An 18,694-nucleotide genomic window follows, 5' to 3' on the forward strand; every position below is an offset into this window, starting at 1 on the left:
AAAAAAAAAAAAAAAAAAAAAAAAAAAACTCCAGAGCTTCTTCCAGAGTTGAGTCAGAGACCCACAGGACTTGGGGGCTTCATACTAACACCACCCACCATGCCTGGACCTTGATGAAAAGGACCAGTGTCGTCCAGTGAAGTGTTCTCAGTGCCTAGCCTAGAGGGGTTCTCTCTGGAGACATGCAGACAACACCCCGAATCCACAAATGACCCCCCCCCAAACAATCCAATTTAGGTCAAACCCCACCACATTTCCCAGATTCATTTCCTACTGAACCCTCAACAAACACTAGGCAAAGCCCTGTTCCCTCCCTCAGGTCTTTGGTGCCTGGCCTCAAAACTGATGGGTTTTGTTTGTTTTTTAAAGATGTATTTATTTAGCCAGGTTTAGCACTCAGGAGGCAGAGGGGCAGAGGGGCAGAGGGGCAGGAGGCAGAGGCAGGCATATCTGAGTTCAAGGTCAGACAGGGCTACACAGAGAAACCCTATCTCAAAAAACTAAACCAAGCCTATATATATATATGCGTGTGTGTGTGTTGTACTTTATGTATATACTTGGTCTGCATGTAGGTCTATACATAAGAAAAGGGTATTAGGGCCAGGCAGTGGTGGCACACGCCTTTAATCGAAAACAAAAAAAAAGAAACAGAAAAAAAGAAGAGGGTATTAGATCCCATCATAAACAAGTGTAAGCTGCTATGTGGGTGCTGGGAATTGAACTCAGAACCTCTGGGAAAACAGCCAGTGCTCCGGATGGCTGGGTCATCTCTTCAACTCCTGATGATTTTTAAAATTTTTTAAGTAATCAGTGTTGGGGCTGATGAGATGGCTCAGCGGTTAAGAGCACTGACTGTTCTTCCAGAGGTTCTGAGTTCAATTCCCAGCAACCACATGATGGCCAAAACCATCTGTAATGAGATCTGATGCCCTCTTCTGGTGTGTCTGAGGACAGCTACAGTGTACTCACATACATTAAATAAATAAATAAATCTTTTAAAAAAAAATCAGTGTTGAGGTGGGCATGGTGATACATGCCTTCAGCACAAGGGAGGCAGAGATAGGAGGATCTCTCTGAGTTCTGGGTCAGCCTAGTCTACATAGCAAGTTCCAAGCCACATAGTGAGATGTGTCTTGAAAAACAAAAACAAACAAACAAACAAACAAACAAAAAACAACAATAAAAAATAATGCTGATGCACTGCATTCTATAGTATAAAAATTTTGTGGCTTAAATAAATTGATCAGCAAGCTTATAGAGAAATGGCTCAGCAGTTTAGAGCACTGGCTTCTGCCTATGACTGGAGATCTGTTCCCACCTCTACATGGAGGCTCACTGCTGTACTCAGCTCCACTTCAGGGAGCCCAATGTTCTCTTCTAGTCTCTGCGAACACTAGGTATGCATGTGATACACACGTGCGCACACACTGTGTGCGTACATCTGTGTACCTGTGTGTGTACATGCAAGATATGCAGCCTGGCAGTGGTGGTGCACATCTTTAATCCCAGCACTTGGGAGGCAGAGGCAGGCAGATTTTTGAGTTCGAGGCCAGCCTGTTCTACAGAATGAGTTCCCGGACAGCCAGGGCTATACAGAGAAACCCTGTCTTGAAAAACCAAAAAAAAAAAGGATATGCAGACAAAATAAAAATAAATCTTAAAATAAACTACTAAGATACAGTTGGCTGGTGAAGCATGGAAGCACACACCAGTAATCCCAACACTTGGGAGTTTGATCAGGCCTTCAGAGCCAGCCTTGGACATTAAACAAGTAGCCGTCAGCCTGGGCTACATGAGACACTGTCACCAAAATAACTAAACAACTAATCAAAATATGTTTTTAAGAACTTTGTTTTATCTAGTAGTATCTGTCAAGATCGAGCAAGGTACACTGAGGGACAAGTAGAACTGTGCCACCAGACAGAACCTGTAAGGTTGAAGCAGGTTCAAATCCCCAGTAAATCTCATAACTGAGAACAGCAGGCGTTGGAATCAGCTCCTGCTCTGGAACTTGTGACCACCATACCTCACTAAGAGGACTATGACAACTGTAGCATGAAAACCTAGACTTCTTCATGCTAATGAGATATCTAGGTAGACCCAGAGTGTGTAGCCAATGAGCTTCCCTTCCTAGGCACCCCTCTGGTTCACCCTGAGTAAGATGTATGTATTTTTTTTTTAAGATTTATTATTATATGTAAGTACTCTGTAGCTGTCTTCAGACACACCAGAAGAGGGCGTCAGATCTTATTATGGATGGTTGTGAGCCACCATGTGGTTGCTGGGATTTGAACTCAGGACCTTCGGGAAGAACAGTCAGTGCTCTTAACCACTAAGCCATATCTCCAGCCTGAAATGTACGCATTCTTATTCACCATGAATAAAACAGTTTGGACAAGCAAGAACTGTCTCCTTCACCAAGGACTGCCTGGAGCCTTCATCCTAAACAGCCATGCCTACATCTCCTGTACAAGGCCTCACTTCCAGCCCCTTTGCTCTTCTGGCACTCACTCAAAGCCAAGCCACATTCTGCTCTGTCCCAGTTTAGCATGGGCCCGCCCATACCCAACTCCTCAAGGTCTTCAGCATCATCTGGGTACACAGGAGTTAGATAGAGGACCACAGCATCTGTCCCAGCCACCACTGTTTCTCACCTGGGTGAACCCAGGTTGGAACCCCTATCTTAGACTGTGTTTTTGACTTCCCTGAGTGGCATGTCAGCAGCCCAGCAGCCTAGAAGCCCAGCAGCAGGGCATACCCTTTGAAAAGCTTCAAAAGAAAGGTTAGGTTGCTAAAAGCACAAGGAAAGGGCTAGAGAGATGGCTCAGAAGTTAAGAGCACTGTCAAGTCTTCCAGAGGTTCTGAGTTCAATTCCCAGCAACCACATGGTGGCTCATAACCATCTGTAATGGGATCTAATGCCCTCTTCTGGAATGCAGGCATACATGCAGATAGAGCACTCACATACATACATACATACATACATACATACATACATACACACACACACACACACATCTAAAAAAAGAAAGGAAGAAAGAAAGAAAGAAAGAAAGGAGAGAAAGAAAGAAAGAAAGAAAGAGAGAAAGAGAGAAAGAAAGAAGAGAAAACAGGCTGGGCAGTGGTGGTGCACGCCTTTAATCCCAGCACTTGGGAGGCAGAGGCAGGTGGATTTCTGAGTTCCAGGCCAGCCTGGTCTACAGAGTGAGTTCCAGGACAGCCAGGGTTACTCAGAGAAACCCTGTCTCAAGAAACCAAAAAAAAAAAAGAAAAGAAAGCAGAAGAAAAGGCACACAAGAACTGGAGAGACTATGAAACTGAGCCCTGGTCGAAGCCTGACAGTCAGTGGAGTCTTGACATGTTTCAGAATCTCTGTAGATCAATGACTAGCAAATAATCATGAAGACACCCTCTGGTTGTTTGTTTCTCCCACTTATGGGTGTTTTGCCTGCATTTATGTCTGTGTATCATGTGTGTGCCTGGTACACATGTAGGTGATCCCCTGGAACTGGAATTACAGATGGTTGTAATCACACCATCAATGTGGGGAACCAAACCCAGGTCCACAAGAACATCTCTCCAGCCTCCACCCAACTATGCTGATAATCTTTTGTTCCCTAAAGTTTTGAACAAAATATATTCTCCGGGAAGACTTCCCTGATCATCCTCCTCCTCCTCCTTCAGATTTATTTGTTTTATGTAAATACATGGTCACTGTCTTCAGACAGATCAGAAGAGGACATCAGATCCCATAACAGATGGTTGTGAGCCACCATGTGGTTCCTGGGAATTGAACTCTGGACCTCTGGAAGAGCAGTTAGTGCTCTTAACTGCTGAGCCATCTCTCCAGTCCCATGTTTTCTTTTATTCCTCAAATTCCCCTGTATGGTTCCACTGAGCCTCCTTTCACCTCAGAGTTTACGAGTTACAACACCGTCTGAGCTGACAAACCCCAAGTGACTTTTTTTCAGCATTCACCTCCTACCATGACCCGTGGGATATTGTCTATGGTAATAAACTCCACCCATTTGATTTGCATGCAATACTGAACTCTGGTAAAGCTCAACTTTGTTTTACTTGAACCTGTCTCCCTTCTCTACTGACCTCTGCTTTCCTTGAGATCACTGGAGGCCAGAGGGCAAGCGGCAGTACTTGGCTTTCTCTCATTACGTGAGTTCTAGGAATCAAAGTAGGTCATCAGGCTTGGCAGCAAGCACCTTTACCTGCTCAACTATCTTGTTGGCTCTTATTTTGATTTTCTGAGACAGCATCTTAATATGTAGCCCTGGCTGGTCTGGATAGCCTGGAACTATGGACAGGAACCAGGATAGCCCTAAATTTGTAGGCAATTTTCCTGCTTGTGCCTCCCAGTTGCAGAGATTACAGATGTATAACTCACAGATAAGTATTTAGCTTTAAAACGTGCAAGGAATTAGGCATGGTGGTACTCAGTATTTGGGAAGGAGAATCAGGAAAATCAGTGTCAGACCAGCCTGGGTTACATGAAACCCTGTTTCAAAGACCAAAACATAGAACTTGCAAGGAGGATACAATTGCTAGAACCACCTCTCTGGCAGTGTGCCAGGCACTGTATGTACTAAGTGCTTTGTATGGATCCAGACTCACAACAATCCAGGAGGAAGCCATCACTTCCACTGGGCAGATGGGGAAACCAAAGCACAGAAAAGTTAACTGTGCATAGCTACCCGTGGGCTAAGTCATAAACCATACACAGGCAGTCTTGACTCCAAAGTTCCTCTCCTTAGCCACACCTGCCTGTGAGTTCAAAGACTACTGACACATTTACAGTTCACAGCAGTGCAGGCTGTTCTACTTGGGTGTCTATCCACCTTCAAACCAGGACAGCTATAACAAGCCATAATTCTTTTTTTTTTTTTAAAGATTTATTTATTATTATACATAAGTACACTGTAGCTGACTTCAGACACCAGAAGAGGGCATCAGATCTCATTACGGGTGGTTGTAAGCCACCATGTGGTTGCTGGGATTTGAACTCAGGACCTTTGGAAGAGCAGTCAGTGCTCTTATCTGCTGAGCCATCTCACCAACCCACAAGCGGTAATTCTTGACCTTACTGAATATTGGTTAGAAAAACTCCCACTTTATGCATGGTATGTGTCTATAGAAGTCATCATTTAATCTTCATTAATTAATCATCATTAAGCTTTGGGGCTAGAGATGGCTCAGCAGTTAAAATCTTGAAGAGGACCTGAGTTCAATTCCTAGCTCCCACATCAGTTGGCTCACAACCACTTGCAATCTAGCTGTCTCTGGCCTTCACAAGCACCTGCATTCATGTACACATGAACAATAAATAGACACATACACATACTTTTTTTTTTTTGTAAAAAATAAAACTTTAAAAAGAAAATGTGAGCTCCTGGGAAAAATCACCATTAGCCTCCAAATTTCAAAGTAAATAGACCCAGAAGCAAGGAGCAGAGGCTAGACGCAGAACACACATCGCCACTCATCAGGGAGAGCTTCTATCCACATCTGTATCAGCACCAGACACAGCCAGACACCTAGTAGGCACTTAATAAAAATGTTTGCAGGCTCTGAGGTGGCTCCGTGGAAGATTGCAAGCTTGCTACGTACAAAGCCCTGGCTTTGATTGCCACACCAAAAGATGCCACACCAAAAGAAATGTTTACAGGCAACGGTTTCATCCTCCCCATACAAGTGTGTTTCTGTCTAAACAATATAAGAAGGAAGGAAAAGGAAGTTTGACTTTGTGAAGGGTCAGGATGTGCCTGCCCTAGGCAAGGCTCTGGGTACCTGGTGTGCTGCGGTCAAATGTCAGGGATTCAAGCAGGGAGATGGGCGACCAACCTCATACCTACTTGGTGGGGATATAAATCAATACAACCTTTCTGTGAGTCAGTGTGCAGTATGAATCATACTCTTGTAAATGCATTAACTTTTGGTCTACTAACTTCACTTTGCCTGAAAACAACACTGTATGCTCATTCAATCATTCACCAATTGTTTGCTGAACAGCTGTCAAGCCCTAGACATTGCTCTAGAAGCTAGAAACGGCAGCAGACAAAACAGGAAGGTGCTGCCAGGATTTTTACACCCTGACAGGAGAGGCCAACAGTGAGTAAAAGGCATTAACATAATATGCAGCTGGGAGGGCTCCCAGCTGGAGTGGGACAACTGAAACAGCTCACTAGGGAAAGCAGCTCCCAGTGGTCAAATGTCCAGCTGTCTGTCTCCCAAGTGCTGGGATTAAAGGCACCTGGCTGATGACTAAAGCATTTTAACTCTCAAATCCTGCCTCCAGTGACATACTTCCTCCAAGAAGCCAGACCTCTTGAACGTCCCAAACGGTGCCTGCCATCAGTGGGGAAACAAGTGTTCAAATGCCTGAGATTATGGGGGACATCTCATTCAAAACACCACAATTATCATATGGCAATCGTATATTTAATATTTAACACCTTGAGGAACCCTCATACATTTAAGCAATAGTCATACCACATGCAATATACAACTCCACTTTCTCTACATCCTCAAATACTCATGTGTGGGTTTATTTTGGCTCTGGAACTCTAGCTAACAGTAAGCAGTACCTCATCTTAATTATTTTTGAGACATGTAGATCATGTAAACTAAACTGGGCTTGAACTCACAGAGATCTACCTGCCTGAGGTTCCTAAATGCTAGGATTAAAGATTTACCCTACCACACCCAGCCCAGCTATTTTTTGAGACAAGGGGTCACTAACCCTGGAGCTCACTGATTTAGCTAGACTGGCTAGCCAGCATGCCCCAGGATCCTCCTGTCTCTGTCCCTCTCAGCACCAGGACTACAGGTGTGCACTAACACACTTAGGTTTTATTTATGTATTCATGCTCATGTGATGTGGTAAGCACTTTACCAATCCAGCATGTGTGTATCTGAGTGTGGCTATCCACATGGAGCTATGGATACCCAAGGAAGCCAGATGCACAGCCCTACCTCCATCCTGGAGCTAGAGTTACAGGTGATTGTCAACTACTCAACTGTGGTGACAAGAATGAAATTCAAGTCCCCTTTACCCTTAACCACTGAATCAGCTCTCCAACGACACTTTGACCTAAATTTTAAAATGAGTTGTTTTATGGCTTTTTATTTTTTATTTTGTTTGTTTGTTTTGCTTGCTTGCTTGCTTGCTACAATACTTTCCACATGTAAAAACCATTCTGAGTACATACCCATTAAACAAGTAGTAACAGAGGGCTGAAGAAATGACACAGCAGGTAAGAGGCTCTTCTAGAGGACTGAAGCTCAGTTTCCAGCATCCACATCAAGTAACTCATAACAGTAACTCCAGATCTCTCTCTCTCTCTCTCTCTCTCTCTCTCACACACACACACACACACACACACACACACACACACACACACTTAATAATAATAAAACAGGGGCTGGAGAGATGGCTTAGCAGTTAAGAACCCTTGCTGCTCTTGCAGAGAACCCGGATTCAATTCCCAGGACCCACATGGTGGTTCAAAACCATCTATGTAGTTCCAGGGAATCTAATTCCTCTGGCCAATGAGGGCACACATAATAAACAAACAAACAAACAAGATTTATTTATTTAATGTAAGTGAGTACACTGTCACTGTCTTCAGACACACCAGAAGAGGGCATCAGATACCATTACAGATGGTTGTGAGCCACCCTGTGGTTGCTGGGAATTGAACTCAGGACCTCTGGAAGAGCAGTCCGTGCTCTTAACCGCTGAGCCATCACTCCAGCCCCAAGATCTGCTTCTCAAGAGGTAGAAGTACAGAAAGGATTGAGGCATTAGGCAAATAACAACAGAACTAACTGCAGACTAATAGCAAGTGCTGGAAAGGAGGGGAGCCAGCTGCTATGAAAGAGAGGACACAGCCGAGCAGTGGTGGCGCATGCCTTTAATCCCAGCACCTGGGAGGCAGAGGCAGGAGGATTTCTGAGTTCGAGGCCAGCCAGCCTGGTCTACAGACTGAGTTCCAGGACAGCCAGGGCTACACAGAGAAACCCTGTCTCGAAAAACCAAACCAAAACAAAACAAAACACCTGCACAGCAAAGTCCTAAGTGCATATCCAGCATGGAGGTGGAGGAGTAACAGGCAACACTTCACTGAGGGGGGCCAACTGAACTGAGTTGGGTTCTTTTTAAGATATATGTCTGTGTATATGTGTGTATGTATGTGTATGTGTGTATGTATGTCAGTGTATTTGGGTATACGTGTGCACATGAGTGCAGATGTCTGCAGAGGCTACTAACTACAGATGCCCCAAACTCATATCCTCTGGAAGAGTATTTTAAATATTGTAAGCCTTCTTCACTACAAAGCCATCTCTCCAACCATCCCACCCCCACCCCCATTGTTTATATTTTTAAATAGGGTCTCTGCTGTTTTTTTGTCCAACACACACACCCACAAAATAATAGAAAGAGGAAGAGGAGGTAGTGGAGGAGGAAGAAGAGGAAGAAGCAGCAGCAGGTGATTTGGGGTTGGAGAGATGGCCCAGTCTGTAAAGCCCCTGTCTTGTAAGCAAGGGAATCTGAATTTGGATCCTAAGCATTCAGGTAAATGCCTGGATCCCAAAAGTAGGGCACGGCTTTAATCCTAACATTTGGGAGGCAGAGGCAGATTTATCTCTGTGATCTTGCTGAGAGAGAGAGAGAGACAGAGACAGGCTGACTGACTTTTGATGCCTTACAGGTATTTCTACATTCATTTTTGACTCCAGCCAAATATTCAGAAAGCTTTTTGAGGAGGATGACCACAACTTTACTAAATAATCCCAGCACTTGGGGGGGCAGAGGCAGGTGGATTTCTGAGTTGGAGGCCAGCCTGGTCTACAGAGTGAGTTCCAGGACAGCCAGGACTACGCAGAGAAACCTTGTCTCAAAAAACCAAAACAAACAAACAAAAAATCCAGTCGCCCTAATTTTCTGCCCCAGAGCACTCTGACACTCAACCATTGGACATGGCAGTCCAGAAGTATAAAAAGCATTGATAAGATTTCTTTCCTTTTTCCTCTCTCCCCCGACCCCCTGCCCTTTTAAGACAGCTGACCTTAAACTCCACAAGAAGCTGAAGTTGACTTTAATTCCTGATTCTCCTCCCTCCAGCTCCCAAGTGCATTACAGGCTTGTACCACTATGCTCAGCCCGGTGGGCATTTTTATCCATTGAACTCGCCTGCGTGTATTGTTACAATTGCCATCACAATCTAAGAGTAAATAACTGAAACCTTGTACATCTTGTACATCTTGATCTGTCTCACCCCAGGCACCTTAACCAGCACGTGAGATAAATGGAGCCCCAACCACCTGCTTTAACCTTCTGATCCTCTTCTTTAACCTGCTAAGCAGCACTCACTGAGAACACTGGAACATTTGATACTTAAAAAGAGGAAAAGAAAACCGAGGTCTTTAGGTTCTAGGCCTCAACATCAAACCCAGAAAAAGAGGAGGTGCTAAGGGGGGGGGCGTGAAGGGCCTAGAGACTTTTCTTCCAAGGATCCACCAGAAGTTTAAACAGACTAAAACGAGCCGGGCGGTAGTGGTGCACGCCTTTAATCCCAGCACTTGGGAGGCAGAGGCAGGCGGATTTCTGAGTTCGAGGCCAGCCAGCCTGGTCTACAGAGTGAGTTCCAGGACAGCCAGGGCTACACAGAGAAACCCTGTAACAGACTAAAACGAAACACCTCCAGACACACAGGTAAAACGTTCAGCGTACAAACTGATGCTGCGCAAGCGCAAAAAAGCAGGCCTGGCTCTCAGGTTCAACCGGCCTCCAAACAGTGTGGCAGAAGTGACAGCACGGTCACACAGCTCAGAGTTCCCAATGCCTCCCTCCCTAACGAGGTCCTCGAGCCTTTCAGGAAGTGTCCGGAGGCCCCCTTTTTAGTCATTGGCCGCCCCTCGCTCCCAGTCCAGGATAGGGCGGAGCATAGAAAGCCGAAGCCGGGCTCGAGGCAGGCGCAAGGCCCGAAGAGCTGCTTTGCCTATCAAGTTCTCACCTCTTTGTCTGCCGCCTTCTCCTCAATGCCTAGCAGCGCGTACAGATCCATTTGTAAGAGCTCTTTGGTCACCGCCATGGTTCTAGCCGAAAGTTGAATGGATACTACAACTCCCAGGAGTCTGAGCGTGCGCGTGGGCGCGCGCGGGGTGGGGGTGGGGTTTACTAGCTCCGAGTCGGCCGCAGAGCGCGCTAAGCCTCCTGGGATAGCTCCTCCCGATTCAGGTCTGACTGGCTGTGGAGGAGCGCTCGGAGGAGAATGAACTACGACTCCCAGCATGCCCCACTCCGCTGCGGCCAGCGCCTAGATGGGTGGAGAGGCAGGATTCCCCGCGCTGGGCGGCCCCTGGACAGCTCAGATGGGCGTGTGGGACTGGGCTGCACAACCTGAGGGTGTTTGAGGCCTCCGCTGAGCTGGTGAGAGGCTAACATACTGACTCTGCGGCGCCGAGAACTGCTATGGAGAGCAGGTGCTACGGCTGTGCTGTCAAGTTCACCCTCTTCAAGAAGGAGGCGAGTGTACTCCCAGAGAGCTGAAGGGCCAAGGGAGGACGCGGGGCGAAGGGAAGGGACGTGCAGGCTAAAGACAGCTTGACGGCTTTTCAGTTGTGCGGTTTGACAAAGTTAACATTTCTGTAAAGTGGGGTGGATCTCCACCCGTTTTCAGGGTTAAGATGATGGTCTGATGAGGTTCAGTGAGATGCCTCTGTGAGTAAAAGCACCTGCTGCTAACCCTGATGCCCTTAGTTCGAACCCCAGGACCCACATGGTGGAAGGAGAGAACTCCTGAAAGTTATTCTCTGATCTCCACATACAGGCCATGATATGCACACGTCTGCACGCATACACTCAAAAAGAAATTATGTAAATTAAGAAAATTTAGAGTGGCTTCGGTGAGGTCCTGGAGCTGAAAATACCCTAGAAATTGTAAAGGTTCCAAAAGCTACACTTTTTTTTAAATCTCCAAGTGGAATATCTGCCACCTATATTCTACTCTCTCCCCTTCTCTCCATCTTTGACGTCATACCATGCCCGTTGCTCTCTGTTCTGAAACCTGCCTCATCCACATAGATTACTATACTTCCTCTTTGCCCCAGGGCACAGTGAAAAAGCAGACTTGCCATATCCTTCTTGTAAGCTGAAAGGAAGTTAATGGGAAGTAAATGGGATGAATTCATGGAGCACTTACATATCAATTTTTGAGTCAGAGTTCCAATTTCAGCTGCCCTGTCTTATTCAAAGAATTGAACAGTCGTGTAATTTCTCTGGCCCCTGTTAAAATAGAGGTAATACTGGTTGGTGGACATCGGGATCAAATATGATGAGCTATGTAAATGATGATGGTTATATCAGATGATGAATTTTAAGGTGCAAGCTTAGTGCCTGGCACACACTAAGTACTTAATAATTGAAGCTATTGTTACAACCGTATCCTGAGGCCAACCTCCCACCATCTCTGTCTGTCAGAGCAGAGAAAGCACTCAACTCTGACTCTTATTTGTTGACGAGCCAGTGACCCGACACACAGGGCCTTGTTTGTCTTTGCACTACACCCCTATGGTAAGAAATCGAAAATGGTAGAAAGCATGTGAATTTTGCCTGAAGTTTTATCTAATTTTTGAACAAGACTCTGAAAACCAAGGAACTGCTGAACCCATCTCGGCCAGCATCCTAGGGATCCCACTCTTCCTCCTTCCTCCAAAATCTGGTCACAACTTCAATTCCCTCTTTCTGTGAGTGCTTAGAGGGTCTCAGAGAAGAGCCAACAGGGCTGGGGAAGACATGCTTCCTCCTGCTTCATGTTTCTTATAGTATGGCTGTAAGAATTGTGGCCGAGCCTTCTGTAATGGCTGTCTTAGCTTCAGCGCTCTGGTACCCCGGGCTGGCAACACACAACAGAAGGTCTGCAAGCAGTGCCACACAGTTCTGACCAGGTGAGAGATGGGCACGGGCAAGGGTTCAGACAGACATGACAGTAAGCATCTCGTCAGGCCGTGTAGCCTTGTGAACCCTGGCCAGAGGTCTGCTTGGGAAGTATTTGGGGTAGAAATTACCAATGGGGAGGAGGGCAGGACTTCTGACAACAATGTCCTCTGGTGTCCTCTCTCTAGAGGATCTTCTGACACTGCCTCCAAGTGGTCGCCACCTCAGAACTATAAGAAGTAAGTACTGAGGGGGTTAGGGATTTAGCTCAGTGGTAGAGCGCTTGCCTAGCAAGCGCAAGCCCCTGGGTTTGGTCCTCAGCTCTGGAAAAAAAAAAAGAAGAAGAAGAAGAAGAAGAAGAAGAAGAAGAAGAAGAAGAAGAAGAAGAAGAAGAAGAAGAAGAAGTAAGTACTGAGAAGAAGACAAGTGGGCCTGGACAAAGACAAGAATACCACTACCACATCTCTCCTTCCGGTCTCCAGAACAAACGGGGGCAGGACAGAGAGAATGCCCACCTCCAGGCTCCTGGCTTCCCTCGTGGATCCTGAAAGCCGCTCATTAACCAGTTATCAGAAAAGGCATTTGGGAGCTCTTTCCCTGTCAGGCATACCCTCCTGTTGGTCATCTGGGTTGGGCTGTGGTACCATATGAATGGCAGCCACAGAAGATGGCTTGTAGAGGCCCAGATTGATTTAAATGGGTGCCTTCTGTCTTCTCTTTAACCTTAAGAGTCTCTACCTCATATTCACTCAGGCGTGTGGCAGCCTTGGAAGCCAAGAAAAAGCCCAGCACTTCCCAGAGCCAAGGCATAACCCACAAAGACCAAGCCATCGCTGAGCGCCTAGCACGACTTCGTCAGGAAAACAAGCCCAGTGAGTGGGGTTGGGCCAAGGGACCTACAAGGCATATAGCAAGTCTGAGGACTGAGCTTCCTCTGGCCCTTACAATTCCTCTCCTTACGAACTGCAGAGTCAGTACCCTCACAAGCAGAGATAGAGGCACGCCTAGCCGCACTGAAGGATGAAATCCAGGGCCCCATTCCCTCCACACAGGAGATGGAGGATCGGCTTGCAGCTTTGCAGGGCAGAGTTCCACCTCCTTACACTGTGAGACCGGTGAGTGCAATGGCTTAGGAGAAAAGGAATTCCTAGGCCAAGCACCCTTCAGAAACCCAGATACATGTATGATCCTGTGCTTTGCAGGGATTGGTAAAGCCTCCCACCCCTACCTCCTTAGGAGCAAGCCTTAAGCCTGCTCCTAAGCCACAGAACAAAGGCCAAGCAGCAGGACTGAGTGCGTCAGCAAAGAGTGGATACTCAGTCCTCTTGGGAGCTGCCAGACCAACTCACCTATGTGGACTTGAATTCATCCCTTCCCTTGGGCTTTGAAAACTCTTCAGCATCCACCCCTGACTCAGACTTCTTCTGCACTGTTGGTGTGGCCTTCCCCACACCCCTTTCCCCACTGAGCTTCCCTCCTCTGCACAGGCACACCAGGCACCAGATACCAGGACCCAGGCCCAGCAGACACAGGATCTGCTAACACAGTTGACAGCTGAGGTGGCTATTGATGAAAGCTGGCAACCAAGAGACTCAGGTAACTTGTCCCCTTGGCTTCCCCCAAGTCATGTCCTGCCTATTCTGCCCACCCTTTTGGGAGGTGAATGTAAGTCAGTCAGAGAATGGTCAACACAAAAGATCTTCTGTTTACTGAGTGCTTGCTCCACAGGGAGCCAGCGTGGGCCTCTTGCACTGGCTCTAGAATCAGATGGTGAATTCCACTTCCACCACCCACATGAGTTACTTCACCCATCTGAGTCTTTCCCATCAATAAACTCAACCTATGTGCACTAAAACCTATGTCCTGGGAGAAGTCATGAGAAATAAATGAAATAGTACAGTAAGCTGGGGACTGTGCCTGGCTCATAATAAGTACTTAGTGAGTACTCTCTGCAGTGACTGACCGCACTGACGATGAGGAAGAGGCTTCAGTGGGAAAAAGTTAGGGTCGATTGCTTCCTCATACCAGCCATATTTCCACTGTTTGATACCCACATGAGCTGGTGGGTTGCATAATGGACAGTAGATCTAGGACATGCTATGCAGTGTTCTGACATCATAGAAGATTCTTCGACAGTGGTAATGAAGTCTACAGAGCAGTAGTTCCAACTAGGAATGATTTTGAGCCTTAGACACCTTTGGATTTGGTTAAAGATGTTTTCATTATTACAGTTCATAGATACTTCTGGCTTCTGGTAGGTGGAAGATGGGGATACTGCTGGGCACCCTATCATGCAGTTACCAGCTCCCCATCCCTGAAAAAAAAATATGCCCTTACATATATCAGTAGAACTAAGATTGATAAACTACTGCAGAGTCTCTGTGGATAACCTCACTCATCATAACCACTCACTGATGTAGGGGTTACTATCAAATGTCTTCCTGCCCATTATCTAACTTAGCTGTTTCTGTTATGACTTCTCCCTGTTGTTCCCAGAAAACGCTAATTCTAGCCCTGCAAGACAGTCTAGCTAAACCTTAGCTCCTCACGTTCTGATCCTCAAGCCATAGGATAGCCACCCAACTCAGTGTTTGAAGATGTATAGCTGTCTTTTGCTACATTGTAGGTGCTTCTCTTCTCTCTTTCTCTTTCTCTTTCTCTCTCTCTCTCTCTCTCTTTCTCTTTCTCTCTCTCTCTCTCTTTCTCTTTCTCTCTCTCTCTCTCTTTCTGAGACAGGGTTTCTTTGTGTAGCCCCGGCTGTCCTGGAGCTCCCTCTGTAGACCAGGCTGGCCTCAAACTCAGAAATCCGCCTGCCTCTGCCTCCCAAGTCCTGGGATTAAAGGCATGTGCCACCACTGCCTGGCGCTGCTTCTCTTCTCTCTGCCCTTTTTCTTCCACCCTTTAAACTTCCAACACTAGAAGATAGAGAAAGAAGAATAGAGATGAAAGGAAAGAGATCCCTGAATAAAGTCGGGCTGAGGAACAGTGATATTACAGGTAGACATCTTCCTGTTTAGGGGTGTGAAATTCCTTGGGTACAGGATTGCTCTTTGCCTTCAGAATGTCTAATTCTGTCTTCTTGTTTCTTCTCTGCACACTACTACATAGTACACAGAAACCCACAACAACTAAAAGCCCACCAACAACATCTCAGGGCTGTAACATATACCCTCTGAAAAGCCCCCAGAATTTCAAATGTCACACAATCAAAACATTCTACAGCTGGCAAAACCCCTGCTAGAGCACAAGACAAATCATGGTCAACTGCTGTGGACAATCTGAAGCAGCCCCATATCCACATCAGGGATTAAAACAAAAACATATTCTTATAATGTTTTTGTGTTTTCCAAAGAAAGCAAACTTCCAAAATTGTCACTCCCAAGGTTGATGCCTTTGACAGATACAACTAAAATAGTTTTCCAAGGCACGATGGTTTACTCTGCACTCATAGAATTGTGAGGCAATGGCAGGAAGATCAAGAGTTCCAGGCCATCAAGTGGAGGAATGGGGGCACCAACCCAGCCATAAAACCTTTGACCTATAGTTTGTCATTCCTGGAAAATCATCATCAGAGTGTTCAGAGAGACTTCATCCAGCTCCTGAGGGAACAGGTGCATACTACCTCAGACAAACATGAGGGGGAGCTTCGAGAATCCTGCAAAGGGGAGGAAGATCTGAGGAACTAGAAAAGTCAGGGACACCCAAGAGAACAAGACCAACAGAGAGGACTGATTGGGACTCATGTGGGATCAAAGAATCAGGGATCCTGTAGAGGTCTGCCCTAGGTCCTCTGCATATATGCTATGACTGAGTAGCTTGGTATTCTAGTGGGATTCTGAACACTGGGATCAGGGGCTGTCTCTGATTCTTTTGCCTGTTTGTGGGACCCTTTTCCTGCTACTAGGTTGCCTCCTCCCATGATTTGGATGACTGGTGTCCTTGGGATACTGGGATACTTTCTCTTTTCTGAGGGGAGGTGAAAGGGAAACTGGCATGGGACTGAAAGAAAAGAAAGTTGAGGCAGAGAGACTTGGCAGGAGGAGAGCAAGGAGAAACTGAAGTCAGGATGTAATATATGAGAGAAGAATTTTAAAAATTAAGAAAGAGAGGTGGGAGAAAAAGGTAGATGTTCCAGGGCAGCAGAGACTCTACAGCAAACCCCTGTCTTCAAATAAATGAATAAATGTGGAAGTGGCACACCTACCTTTAATCCCGGCACTTGGGACCTGCACTTGGGAGGCAGAGTTGGGCAGATTTCAGTTCAAGACCAACCTGGTCTGCAAAGTGAGTTACAAGAAGGCCAGGACTACACAGAGAAACCTTGCCTTGAAAAAAAAAAAAACTAAAATAAATAAACAAGTGAATAAAAGCCTAGTACTGAGCAATGAAAATGTATAGTTGGGTTCTGTGGCTTCTGGGATGAGATCCTGGAATTCTTCTATCTTCCTGACTGCATTACCCCTGCCAGCAGCCTCCCTCCAGAATGACCTCAACAAGGGAGCTCCAAGGAGCCAGCACACAAATTCCCAGGGCCAGCCCAGCCCGTCTCTGGAGAAAGAGAAGAACAAGTTGCTGGCTGAGGCAACAGATGAGCTACAGAAGGAGAACACCAGGCAGGAACAGATCCTGGCTCTTGCCAAAAGATTGGCTATACTGCAGGGACAGGACCCCAGCAGAGGTAAAGGCTCCAGCTAGCATCCTTACTCAGGACCCCTGGCCAAGACCTACTGCCACCACAGACTATACTTTCCCTGTCAGTGCTAAAGCAGATAAAGGGTCCCTGTGCTGAAGGACATGTCATGCGCTATGCAGAGGTGTGACAGATGATGGGCCGAGCAGAGACTGAGGCAGCCATATTGGGGCAGTGGAACCTTCAGTCCCTTCTGGTGCTAATGCTTCTCATTCTGTCCTCCGCTCTCAGGGCTGTTGGTCCAGCTTTGCCGAGCTGGGGTAGGGAGGCAAGCAACTTGCTTCTCAACTCTGAACTAAGTGCCCCCAGGAACCAACAGTTCTAGGAAAGCCAGAGGAAAGCCATTTGGTGAAATTTCTCTCCTCACTTCTTCCTGTGTTCCTGCCCCTCATTCCAGTGACCCTCCAGGACTGTCACCTCCCAGACAGTGATGAGGATGAGGAGACAGCCATCCAGAGAGTCCTGCAGCAGGTAGCCCTGTTACCCACCCAGTCACCCTGTTCTGCCTCTGCCTCCTAGAAAAAAAAAAACACATAAATATTATAAGAATGTGTTTTTCTTTTAATTCCATGAGGGACGTGAGGCTGCTTTGGACTCTCCTCACCAGCTGACCATGATTTGCCTTATGCTTTAGTAGAAGCATGATTTCCCCAGCTGCAGATAGTTTCTGCAGTTTTGTGGTTTGTGGTAGCCATGATCAAAGAAGAATCAAAAGGCAGTAAATTAGATCCAGGTCGGTCAGTCTGTCTGTCTACCTACCTATATATCTATCTCCCTGCCTCCTCCTCTCCCCCTGATATCCTTTCTCTTTTATCTAGTATTAGGGAAAGAAACTGAGGGGAGGAGAACTCCCAAGGTGGTAACAGATGACAGATCAACTGCAGTGAAGAGCTGAGAATCCGAGGCCACAAAACAGACAAATGATGGGAGGGGAGCCTATGCCTAGAGCAGGAAGTAGTTCTTTCCCTCCCTGTTCACAGCTCACTGAAGAAGCTGCCCTGGATGAGGCAAGTGGCTTTAACATCCCTGAGAAACCAGCTCCAGGATCCTGGGCTCAACCCTGCAAGGCAGAGACTGAGGTGAGCAAGGCCTCACACAGGCTTCCATGCCCACACTTCCCACAGACAGCCTGCCACCTGCCTCACTGCTCCTTCTCTGTGGTCCCATTCCTCTCTTCCTAAGCCCCAGTGTCTGCTTCAGGGGCCCCAGGCTGAGGAAGAAGAACTCCCCTGGTGCTGTATCTGCAATGAGGATGCTACTCTGCGCTGTGCTGGCTGTGATGGAGACCTGTACTGTGGCCGGTGCTTCCGGTGGGTGCTGGGAGAATGCCCTGAGAGGAGAATGGTCCCAGCTTGAGGGCTTCCAAGTTATCTGCCATTCACCCCTTTGTTCTGCAGGGAGGGACATGATAACTTTGATCTTAAAGAACATCAGACTTCTCCCTACCGCCACCGACCGCCTTGCCAAGAACACTGAGGATAACCTAATGATCTCCTGAGGCGGCAGTGCCACAGGCAACCAGCAGGCTGGGAAGACACCCAGGCTAAGTCACAGGGCATTCAGGGCGACCGAAGACCCTGCTCTATTGATGGTAAACACACCCCTTTGTGAGCTTCCCAGTCCCTGGAAGGAAGAAAATAACAACTCTTACAGGGACCAGGTGAAAGGAGGAGTTAAAGAGGCTGGCCTCAAAGAGAGGCAGATGGAGAAGAGACCAGACAGAAGCTAAGAGTGATAACCTGAAGTCTTCTTCCCAGGCCCACCCCTGGCCTATAGTGGATCTAATAAAATGTGTGGAATCATTGGCCCCACATGGTTTTTCTCTCCTGGGGATTGAATCCAGGGCCTTGCACATGCTAGAGAAGGATGCTACATACCTCCCTCTAGAACCTTTCAACTGTGTATTTGTTACTGGTACTACTGGGGATTGAACCCACATCCTCATATATGCTTAGTGTGTGGCCTATCCTCCAGGTGCCCAACACCTAGAACCTCATGGCCCCTGAGCCTGGGGCATGTGAGAGATATTAAGAACACAGTAGGTTAAAAGCAGA

General features: G+C 46.9%; 2 protein-coding genes across 3 annotated transcripts in view; one reads left to right on the top strand and one right to left on the bottom strand.

The window, feature by feature from the left end:
• Nucleotides 1-10,222, bottom strand: part of Dnajc17 (DnaJ heat shock protein family (Hsp40) member C17) — a 31,655-nt gene extending 21,433 nt beyond the window's left edge. The window contains exon 1 of the mRNA XM_031373248.1: nt 10,029-10,222. Within this exon, the coding sequence (XP_031229108.1) occupies nt 10,029-10,106 (78 nt within the window). The 5' untranslated portion in view covers nt 10,107-10,222. The remainder of the gene's footprint in view (nt 1-10,028) is intronic.
• Nucleotides 10,066-18,447, top strand: Zfyve19 (zinc finger FYVE-type containing 19). 2 transcript variants are annotated; one of them, XM_031371506.1, is made up of 11 exons: nt 10,066-10,540; nt 11,840-11,961; nt 12,139-12,189; nt 12,704-12,822; nt 12,920-13,065; nt 13,438-13,546; nt 16,422-16,628; nt 17,038-17,111; nt 17,621-17,719; nt 17,841-17,950; nt 18,038-18,447. In XM_031371506.1, exons 1-11 carry the CDS (start codon nt 10,487-10,489, stop codon nt 18,114-18,116), a joined length of 1,170 nt encoding a protein of 389 aa, XP_031227366.1. In that variant the 5' UTR covers nt 10,066-10,486; the 3' UTR covers nt 18,117-18,447. The 2 variants fall into 2 exon arrangements, with proteins under 2 accessions (XP_031227366.1, XP_031227365.1); XM_031371505.1 differs by having other exon boundaries at nt 10,222-10,540; nt 16,419-16,628.
• The last annotated feature ends 247 nt before the right edge of the window (nt 18,448-18,694 follow it).

Source organism: Mastomys coucha, unplaced genomic scaffold (assembly GCF_008632895.1).
Source record: "Mastomys coucha isolate ucsf_1 unplaced genomic scaffold, UCSF_Mcou_1 pScaffold15, whole genome shotgun sequence".
In the NCBI taxonomy this organism is placed as follows: Eukaryota; Metazoa; Chordata; class Mammalia; order Rodentia; family Muridae; genus Mastomys; species Mastomys coucha.

Bases quoted from the DNA above. Each gene is read 5' to 3' on its own strand.
- Zfyve19 (XM_031371505.1), top strand. From the start codon at position 10,487: ATGGAGAGCAGGTGCTACGGCTGTGCTGTCAAGTTCACCCTCTTCAAG. The intron at 13,066-13,437 runs GTGAGTGCAATG...TCCTCTGCACAG, and splicing joins CTCCTTACACTGTGAGACCG to GCACACCAGGCACCAGATAC. The intron at 13,547-16,418 runs GTAACTTGTCCC...TACCCCTGCCAG, and splicing joins CTGGCAACCAAGAGACTCAG to CAGCCTCCCTCCAGAATGAC.